Raw genomic sequence first — 11,205 nt, forward strand, 5'->3', positions numbered from 1 at the left:
TTCTTAGCAATGCATATTACTAATCAAAAATTAAGTTTTGATATATTTACGGTAGGAAATTTACAAAATATCTTCATGGAACATGATCTTTACTTAATATCCGAATGATTTTTGGCATAAAAGAAAAATCAATAATTTTGACGCAAACAATGTATTTTTGGCTATTGCTACAAATATACCCCAGCGACTTAACACTGCTTTTGTGCTCCAGGGTCACATATCATATAAATATATGTATGATTATATATTATTATTATTATTATATATATAACATATGTATTATTTAATATTCTTTATAATGTATTATTTAAATTTATTTATAAATAAATATAATTATAAAATATAATAATAAGAATTAATTATAAATTAATAAGTAATAAATAAATAATTAATTATAAAATATATAATATAATAATTTAATAATGATAATTTCATATATATATATATATATACACACACACACAATTTATTATTTAAAAAATACAATATATATTATATTTTATTATTAAAAGAAAATTTATATATATAATATTTATTATTATTACTATTTAAGCAAAATACAATTTAGTTTTTCTTTCTTAAGATTTTGGGTCAATAGGCAAATGTCTAACTGCAGCAATCTAAATCTAAACATTTTAATAATATCAAATGAACAGGTTTGCATGGGTGAACAGAAGCGTGCTATGAGGACAGATTCCTGTGGCTGTAGTTCTGTACATTCTAGACCGTCTCTCTCTGGCACGTTACATGAGGTGGTTTTGGCAGAGAGTCTCCTAACAGATGCCAAGAACTGAAGAATGTGAACCATGCTGAGGCGACACTTCAGTTAGACATTAACCATCAAGTGCTAATGGAGGACAGAGGATTTCACACAGGCTCTTAAAAGCAATATGAACACGACATATACTCAAACATATGGGGCCTTTGTTATGAAATACAAAATATGATGCAATGTGCAACCTCAGAGGTCAGCATCTATTCTTTATGCTGCCATCCATTCATACTTAAGGGGTCGCTTTGCTTGAAAACTGTTCATCCTGTCAATGGTCCATCACGATCTTTCCTTTTTTGGACGGCCAGGTGCAGTTGCACAGGGACTTTGACAGTAAACCGAGGCTGAAAGCTTTCGTGGTGATCTGCACTGTCACAATGTTCCCTGTGTTGCGTGAATTTGCACACCAGCTACAAACCTAAAAGCAGCAACTTTTGCTCAAACAAGCACATTGTCTTCAGAAAATGTAAAAATCTAAGTCTAAAGTGTAGTTTAACAAGGCATGTTGCCATATTACAATCTGCTGAATTGAGTGTTCAATAAATGAAGCCCACTGGCCAAACGAACAGCTGACGGACATTCAGATCTAATGCAGGCAGCACAGCCAAAGTACAGCCCTATTCCTGTAAAAATGAGACGCGTACAGTGGGGTCCAAAAGTCTGAGACCACACTGACAATCAAAGTCTAAATTCAGTGTGGGAATAAACAGTTTTAGGGTTGAAAACAACAAATGAATATTATGGCATAAAGCGAAGAAGAATTGTTTCATACTCTGCATTATTTCTAAATGACAATTCAGATGTGAGTGAATTAGTGTCGCTGATTATGTGACTCGTTCAATCTGAGATTGTTTGCTTATATTAAAGCACAAGAAGCTTTTTGGAGTAAATAATGCTATTGTTAAAAAAAAGGTTTTGTAAAAAAGGTTTCTTTTTTCCCCCAAACAGTACCATTTTAGTATTCCTTATATACTATTATAGCACTTATTAATATTTTGAATTATTATTGAATTCATATTGAAATATTTTTGAATTTTGTTTTGCACTTTTGTCATTTTTATTAGTTTTTGTTTTTTTTATATTTCTATTTGTTTAATATCATTATACATAGTGATAATATATATAATATTACTATTAATATTAGTAATATTATATAAAAGTAAAATGACTATAAAAGTCATTTTAGTACGTAATCTAATTTATTTCATATTTGCTAATGCAACATTTTCATTTGAGGTTTTTAAGTGCAAGCTATTCATCTAATATTTGTTTTATTTGATTTCAGATTTATTTTGATTAATGAAAACAGTTCTTGATAGTTTTAGTTAACAATAACAACACTGCATTCAACTTTTCACTCAAATTGCTGATAATATCATTTGTCCTGACGTATTAAATGCAAAATAGAAGGATTTTCACAGTCGGTTTCAGACTTTTTGGAATTGCAAAATCATTTGAAAAACAGATTAAATAGTGTTTTTATGTGCCTAATGTGTTTGATAAAGCATGTTCAAAAGGCCAGCACACTGTATTGCATACTGAAGTCCATGAATCCATTATTTCCTAATGGTTTAATATTGATCAATCTTTTCTGCAGGGAGGGAAACTCACCTAATCATCACCAGGCCATCACCTACAACCAGCTGTTGAGAAACGTGTGCCGATGTGCCAATGCATTGAAGCTGTTGGGTAAGACCATCCTCCTCCTCTGGGTTTGAGTTTGCTCAGATTTTCTGGAATGCAAATGCAATATTAGTGGGTTCATCCTGAACCTCTGACATCCATGTGTGAGTATTTTCATTAATGCTTTCAGATTTACAACAATATTTCTTTCTGTGATCCAGGTGTGAAGAAAGGAGACAGAGTGGCCATCTACTTACCCATGATTCCAGAGCTGGTGTATACCATGCTGGCCTGTGCACTTGTTTCATACAAACACGCAGCTTTCCACATCACAACACATTAACTGATGGACTGGAGTGGTGTGGATTACTTGTGGATTATTGTGATGTTTTTATCAGCTGTTTGGACTCTCGTTCTGACGGCACCCATTCACTGCAGAGGATCCATTGCTGAGCAAGTGATGGAATGCTACATTTCTCCAAATATGTTCTAATGAAGAAACAAACTAATCTACATCTTGGATGGACTGAGGGTGAGTACATTTTCAGCAAATGTTCAGTTTTGGGTGACCTTTTTTTTAAGCTCGATCATCTGTTGAGGATGATCAGATGGAGAGTTTAAACTCGGGTCAGTATTTAGCACGGTATCATTAATATGCATGAAATGAGTGTAGCCTCATTTACACTGCTAGGACTATTTCTGCCCGCCAAGCCTCTTTAGCCATGTAAAGGTTGCAGACAGAGTTAAAAATAGCACTGAAGTGCTTTCAAGGGTACTTTATATCTGATATCAAAGCCTATTTTTATGTTTGTGTGATGACCCCATTTCAGCCAGACTGTTATTCTGATCATTTGTTTTGGAACCTCAGATATCCTTATTATTTATCTTGATAAATAAAGATGAAAGCAGATGCAGAAGCAGAAGCATCTAACTCGCTCCCGTCTTCCTCATTCAGTTTGCCGGTTTCTCGTCTGAGTCTCTGTGCGAGAGGATCATGGATGCTCAGTGCAACATCCTGGTAACAGCAGGTAACATTAAATGTTTTATTGAGGAGGAGGTCTGGATCTGTTTGTTCAGACTGACTGTATGTTTATAGGGTTGATTTTGTTTAGTAGATGAGCTCACAATGAGAATGATGAAATACAGTACGTGATAACCAGAGATAATGTGACGAGAGATGTGTAGTCGCACTTTTGACTGTCAGCGAAGTCTGAATCACATTTTGATCAGCTGATCACAGTTGAAACTCAAATGGCTTTGTGTGCCATTGAGAAGGTGATTAGCTACATTTGATTGAATTTACAAGCCATTTTGGGGGGGGGGGGGGGGGGGGCTGTGATACTAAAGACTGATAAAATCCTGTGCATCATCCTACAGCCTATCTTTCTCTTCCTATCTCATGTGTTTGCTCTTTCTTTCTTTCTCTCTCTCTCTCTCTTGGCATATATGTGTCCTACAGATGGTGTTTACAGAGGTGACAAGCTGATCAATCTAAAGAAGATTGTGTCTGAAGCTCTGGAGCGCTGTAAGGAGAGGTACGTCCCTGTCTGCTGCTCTCCGCTATCAGAGGAACCTCTGTTTACATCAGCCTCTCACCCAACTATTATACACACACACAGCGGAGCACTCACCCAATCAGAGACGGCCAGGGGTTGCCAGGCAACAGCACAGTTTGGAACCCTTGGCTTCATGTCACCATGGCAGCGTGTGAAATGAGACATGCATCATAGAGCAAACAGAAAGCATGTAGCATGGGTGTGGATCGTGTAGCGTGTGACTGAATGATGATGTTGTTGATTTGGCACATAATCATTTATGATTATTGATGGTGTCACTCAATAAACGACATAATACCATGACGAGAACAAGTATGCAAACATAACTATTATTATTCATACTTACTCATATGAGCTTAGAAATGTGCAAAAACCTCTAAAAACACCTTAGCAACCACATAGTAATGCCCTAGCAACCACCCACAGCACGTTAGAATCAGAGGTGGATTTAATGCTTTGGGGGCCCCAGGCAAAATACAGGAATTGGGCCCCATACAATTTCACACATTTACAACCTTGAGGTTCCTTTCACTGTTGTGATGCTCGCTGCTGCACGACTGTGTGCCATAGTTGTGGTAAATGTTTTATATTTTTCATGTACATGTTATAAATAATGGATTTCTTTCATGTTGTAGACTCCTTGTTCACATTTAAACAGGTTATAATAGTATAAGAGCAGGTTGGACACTAGGTGGGGTAATTTTTACTAAGCAATTGCCTACACAATGTAAGGCCTCCTAATTCTAAACTTTAAAATACATTTATTTTTTATTTATTTTAATTACAAATTTAAATTAAACTGAAGGAAATTATACATTTACATGTCTAAGGATTATTTAAATTAAACATGAAGTGTGCCTGTGTGGGTCCTTCACAGAAACGAGTGAGCGCCACTTAAAACAATAAACATATAATACGCACTGTTGCTTAGCATTAAATTATAGCTTCATATGCATGATATTTTCATTTGTAGGGCCATATGAAATCCGTTTTATTTTTCCCAAATTAGTATTTTTTTTTCTTCCGTTTACATTTTTCTGGATGCTTATATCAAATTTTATCGATTTTTTTATCAAAATCATGAAACTTGTTTAATTTTACAGCAGTTTATTAAAAGTTGAACAAAAATTACATCCTTAGGGCCCAAATTCTGTGCTTTTCATTTACATTTTTCTGTATTCCTTTTTAATGGTTTAATCAAAAACACAGTAAATTCCGTTTTTATGAATGGATTCCGGGATTTTGTCCCTGCATCGGAAATCATTGGGCCCTACATTTGCTACAAGAAGCACTTTCAACGCAAACGCACAGATGGTTGTCGTGGTAATGAACACCACAGCAACCACTCGTGCATCCATGCATCTCATAAATAAAAAGCATTTTAGGGGGCCCTTGGCTTTTGGGGACCCAAGGCCGTCTCCTACCTTTGCCTAATGGTTAAGTCCGCCTCTGCCTAGAATCATCACTGTCAATTTACACAACAATTTTTTATATAATTTTATGTACGTATTGTGATCTCTGTCTCCCTCAGCATGGCCTCGTGTGTTCAGAAGTGTGTGGTGGTCAAACATCATGCCTTCAGAACAAACAGTGATGCTTCCAACAAACTACAGGTTGGTCAAACAGTCGAGTTTTATGGACTGGACTTATTTGATGCTTTTCTAGCAGGAAAAATTACCATGCATTTTTGTTGAATGGAAAGTAAATAATGGCAATATGTCCCTATTAATTTAAAATTCTCTCATATCCTACTCTATAGAAAAATAATGACCAAACTATTGTCTTGTGTGTGTGTGTGTGTGTGTGTGTGTGTGTGTTCCAGACCCCATGGGATGAATCATGTGACATTTGGTGGGATGATCTGATGGACGGTGTGTCAGACGAGTGTGAACCGGAGTGGGTGGACTCAGAAGATCCTCTCTTCATACTTTACACCAGCGGCTCGACCGGAAAACCCAAGGCAAGGGACCTCTCACCTAGAATTTAAAATATAGAAGTATTACAGTATATACAGTACAGTACATGCATACACTACAGTGCAAAAGTTCAGCTCAGTATGATTTTTCTTTTTTTCTTTTTATTCAGCAAGGATGCATTAAATTGATCAAAAGTGACAGTAAAGACATTTATAATGTTATGAAAGATTTCTATTTCAAATAAACGCTGTTCTTTTGAACTTTCTATTCATCAAAGAATCCTGAAAAAAAATTTCACAAACATATTAATGCAGCCCAACTGTTTTCAACATTGATAATAATCAGAAATGTTTCTTAAGCAGCAAATCAGCATATTAGAATGATTTCTGAAGATCATGTGACACTGAAGACTGGAGTAATGATGCTGAAAATTACAGGAATAAATTAAATTGTAAAATATATTCAAATAAAAAAACTATTATTTAAAATTGTAATAATATTTCACAATTTTTACTGTATTTTTGATCAAATAAATGCTGCTAAATGTACTAAAAGTTACCTAGTAATGGTGTAAAACTGCAAAATAGCTAATTATATTTCCATCACCACTTGTTGAATTAATGTGACAACAATTTTAGTATGATATTGTTAAAAAAAAAAATTCAGCAGCACATACTATTTAAAAAAATGTGTAAATACAGTATATACTGCACAGTGTGCACTATGCAGTATGTGAGTATTCATTGATTTATTCCTTCATTTCTGTACAGGGGGTCGTTCACACAGTCACTGGCTACATGCTCTATACATCACTGACCTTCAAATATGTTTTTGATTATCACCATGACGACGTTTACTGGTGCACTGCAGACATTGGCTGGATAACAGGCCACTCCTACATCACGTACGGCCCGTTAGCCAACGGCGCCACCAGCGTGCTGGTAAGAAATATAATGCAGAATATTTACTTGCACAAACTGGTACATTTTGAACTTGTTCATGCAATATTCAGCATAGCTTTTACTGTAATTTTCAAAAATATAAAGTCAATTTGATCATTTACCACAAACAGTTTGAATGAGAGTGATTTGGTGTGTAGTTTGAAGGTGTGCCAGTGTATCCTCATGTGGGCAGACTGTGGGAGATCATTGAGAAGTACGCAGTCTCTAAGTTCTACACTGCACCTACTGCTATAAGACTGCTGATGAAATACGGGAAAGAACCACTGCAGCGGTGAGCGCGCACACACACACACACACACTCATAGGGACCAAAAAATGTCCCGACAAGGATTTTGGATATTGTCATCTTTGTGGACACGTTATAGACACTTTGTGTTTACGTTGTAGTTCCCATGTCATTATATACATTTGAGTCCTCATAATAAACCATATATACCATAACACATGGTATATATGGTTTACTAATTATTAGTACTACCTAACCCTAACCTTTTAGAAAGAAAAATAAATGTAAAAATCAGCATATTAGAATGATTTCTGAAGATCATGTGACACTGAAGACTGGAGTAATGATGCTGAAAATTACAGGAATAAATTAAATTGTAAAATATATTCAAATAAAAAAACTATTATTTAAAATTGTAATAATATTTCACAATTTTTACTGTATTTTTGATCAAATAAATGCTGCTAAATGTACTAAAAGTTACCTAGTAATGGTGTAAAACTGCAAAATAGCTAATTATATTTCCATCACCACTTGTTGAATTAATGTGACAACAATTTTAGTATGATATTGTTAAAAAAAAAAATTCAGCAGCACATACTATTTAAAAAAATGTGTAAATACAGTATATACTGCACAGTGTGCACTATGCAGTATGTGAGTATTCATTGATTTATTCCTTCATTTCTGTACAGGGGGTCGTTCACACAGTCACTGGCTACATGCTCTATACATCACTGACCTTCAAATATGTTTTTGATTATCACCATGACGACGTTTACTGGTGCACTGCAGACATTGGCTGGATAACAGGCCACTCCTACATCACGTACGGCCCGTTAGCCAACGGCGCCACCAGCGTGCTGGTAAGAAATATAATGCAGAATATTTACTTGCACAAACTGGTACATTTTGAACTTGTTCATGCAATATTCAGCATAGCTTTTACTGTAATTTTCAAAAATATAAAGTCAATTTGATCATTTACCACAAACAGTTTGAATGAGAGTGATTTGGTGTGTAGTTTGAAGGTGTGCCAGTGTATCCTCATGTGGGCAGACTGTGGGAGATCATTGAGAAGTACGCAGTCTCTAAGTTCTACACTGCACCTACTGCTATAAGACTGCTGATGAAAAATAGCATCATATGACCCCTTTAAATCTGTCTTGATGACACTGTTATAAATGGGGATGGATGACTCTGATATTTACGTGTCCTCTCTGTGCAGACGTGCCCATTTTTTGGAGTCCAGCCTGCCATTCTCAATGAACACGGAGAAGAATTAGAAGGCGAGGCAGAGGGATACCTGGTGAGATTTTCATCCCAGTTTTAGATCGGTTATAACAGGTTACATGGATTGTTATTGAAGTCAACATCGAATGATGTTCTCAACCCATTTTTATAACGTTTCATTCTTAAAGATCAAGCAGTGGTTCAGATATTCCAAACTGGAGCAGTTTATTCTGACTATAAACAGATGTTTTGGTCTCAGGTTTTCCGGAAACCCTGGCCAGGAATCATGAGGGGTGTGTACGGGAATCAGGAGCGATTCGAGAGCACCTACTTCAGAAAATTCCCAGGATTCTATGTGACAGGAGATGGTAATGTAGCAACACATCCATATCAGAACTAGTGTTGGTGAATGTTACATTTGAAAGTGGAAAGTTACATTATTGCAAAAGTGATTAATTATGATACATTGTTACTTTTTTATAGAATTTTGTGTTACATTCTCTTACGTCTGCAAATCCATATGGCCAAAATATACCGGTGTATATATATATTTTTTTTCTGGCCAAAATATATTTTAAATATATGCTAAATATATGTTGTAAACAGCCATGCTCAATGAAGTATATTTATGAAAAATAAATTTAAACTTTCATAGGCCAAAATATATTTCAAATTTTAAATATATGTTGTAAACAGCGATGCTCAATGAAGTATATTTATGAAAAATAAATAGGCTAAATAAATAAATTTAAACTTTCATAGGCCAAAATATATTTCAAAATGTATTCTAATCCTAGAGTGTTATATGTTCACATACACATCTATTTAAAAAAAAAATATATATATATATAAAAATAAGTTTTATGGGAAATTAAGCACTTTTTTCCCAAAAAAAGAAAAAAAAAAAAAATATATATATATATATATATATATATATATATGTTTGTATTCAGCATTAAATAAATTAAATAAATAGAAATATCACACAAGTTACTAAATTGGAAAAGTAATTGAGGTATTATGATGTAAATTCAAAAGGTAAGGTTGCTTTACATGTCTCTTCCAGAAAGCAATTAAATAAAAATCTCAAAAAAAAAAAAAAATCTAAATGTACAATTAAATTTTTTTTTGCTGTATGTGTAAAATTAAAAGTGTATTTGTCAGGAAATAAATAAGTCCGTTATTTGTTTGAAAAAGTAATTCATGTGTTTTGATGTAAATTCAAAAGGTAATGCGTTACTTTACAGCTTACATCCAAAAAGCAATCTGACCGAATAACAGGCAGTTACTTAATATGTATTCGTCATGTGTACATTACCAGTCTCCATGTGGCTGTTTCAGCAGAGTCACCAAACTTCAGCAGTTGATATTTACAGCATGAGCTGTTGCTGTATCGTATGGCAGGATGTGCGTTACTGTAACCGAGGGTCCTTCTGTCCTCAGGCTGCAGGCGGGACAAGGACGGATATTACTGGATCACCGGCCGGATCGATGACATGCTGAACGTCTCTGGTGAGACTCTCAGACTGTGTTTCAGTGCTGCCACCTGGCAGTTAGAGACGACACATTACTTTTCCTAATTCCTTCTCGGCATTTGAGAAGCAACTGTATGTTTGTTTTTTACCCTGAAATATCAGTTTTAAAATCATTCTGATGGGTACACTGACTTCTAATAAGGTGAATGGCTTCTGTTTCTGTCCCAAACGTCTGTTCTGGTGGGCGGGTATGAAATCCCGCGAAAAGGGCGGATGGCTTTACGGCAGCAACAAATGCACGTGTACTGTTATCACGACAGCGATGTATTTACGACACTTGATTCCACTCATTTAACCGAAAAAATACAGAAAACTACATACAGTTGCTTTAACTTCCGTAATATGATATATTTCCAAGTGCAATAATATGTATGAAATACGAAATATGTGCAAAATGCAGAACAGGACATTTCTTAAAAAAGTAAATAGTTTTAGTTATCTTTTAAAATACTAGATAGCAGCTTATATATATCTATATAAATATTATATCTAAATCTATATCTATCTATCTCTTTAAAAAAGTAAATAGTTTTAGTTATCTTTTAAAATACTAGATAGCAGCTTATATATATCTATATATATATTATATCTATATCTATATCTATCTATCTCTCTCTCTCTCTCTCTCTCTCTCTCTGTATATATATATATATATATACACTGAACAAAATTATAAACGCAACACTTTTGTTTTTGCCCCCATTTTTCATGAGCTGAACTCAAAGATCTAAGACATTTTCTATGTACACAAAAGGCCTATTTCTCTCAAATATTGTTCTCACATCTGTCTAAATCTGTGTTAGTGAGCACTTCTCCTTTGCCGAGATAATCCATCCACCTCACAGGTGTGGCATATCAAGATGCTGATTAGACAGCATGATTATTGCACAGGTGTGCCTTAGGCTGGACACAATAAAAGGCCACTCTAAAATGTGCGGTTTTACTGTATTGGGGGGTCCGAAAACCAGTCAGTATCTGGTGTGACCACCATTTGCCTCACGCAGTGCAACACATCTCCTTCGCATAGAGTTGATCAGGTTGTTGATTGTGGCCTGTGGAATGTTGGTCCACTCCTCTTCAATGGCTGTGCGAAGTTGCTGGATATTGGCAGGAACTGGAACACGCTGTCGTATACGCCGATCCAGAGCATCCCAAACATGCTCAATGGGTGACATGTCCGGTGAGTATGCTGGCCATTGCAAGAACTGGGATGTTTTCAGCTTCCAGGAATTGTGTACAGATCCTTGCAACATGGGGCCGTGCATTATCATGCTGCAAGTGGGGAACTGGCCTAATGGTTAGAGAGTCGGACTCATAACCCAAAGGTTGTGGGTTCGAGTCTGGTACCGGCAGGGATTGTAGGTGGGGGGAGTGAATGTACA

The 11,205-nt window shown here is 35.4% G+C and overlaps 1 protein-coding gene across 1 annotated transcript in view; it reads left to right on the top strand.

Annotated features, from left to right (window-relative positions):
* Positions 1-11,205, top strand: part of LOC107596269 (acetyl-coenzyme A synthetase, cytoplasmic-like) — a 16,787-nt gene that overhangs the window by 3,308 nt on the left and 2,274 nt on the right. The window contains exons 3-15 of the mRNA XM_016286965.1: positions 2,370-2,461; positions 2,617-2,713; positions 3,344-3,423; positions 3,855-3,930; positions 5,483-5,564; positions 5,774-5,911; positions 6,638-6,808; positions 6,967-7,101; positions 7,751-7,921; positions 8,080-8,135; positions 8,268-8,364; positions 8,548-8,656; positions 9,732-9,800. Coding sequence (XP_016142451.1) covers positions 2,370-2,461; positions 2,617-2,713; positions 3,344-3,423; positions 3,855-3,930; positions 5,483-5,564; positions 5,774-5,911; positions 6,638-6,808; positions 6,967-7,101; positions 7,751-7,921; positions 8,080-8,135; positions 8,268-8,364; positions 8,548-8,656; positions 9,732-9,800 — 1,373 coding nt within the window. The remainder of the gene's footprint in view (positions 1-2,369; positions 2,462-2,616; positions 2,714-3,343; positions 3,424-3,854; positions 3,931-5,482; positions 5,565-5,773; positions 5,912-6,637; positions 6,809-6,966; positions 7,102-7,750; positions 7,922-8,079; positions 8,136-8,267; positions 8,365-8,547; positions 8,657-9,731; positions 9,801-11,205) is intronic.

Source organism: Sinocyclocheilus grahami, unplaced genomic scaffold (assembly GCF_001515645.1).
Source record: "Sinocyclocheilus grahami isolate Dianchi unplaced genomic scaffold, SAMN03320097.WGS_v1.1 scaffold216.1, whole genome shotgun sequence".
NCBI classification, from domain to species: Eukaryota; Metazoa; Chordata; class Actinopteri; order Cypriniformes; family Cyprinidae; genus Sinocyclocheilus; species Sinocyclocheilus grahami.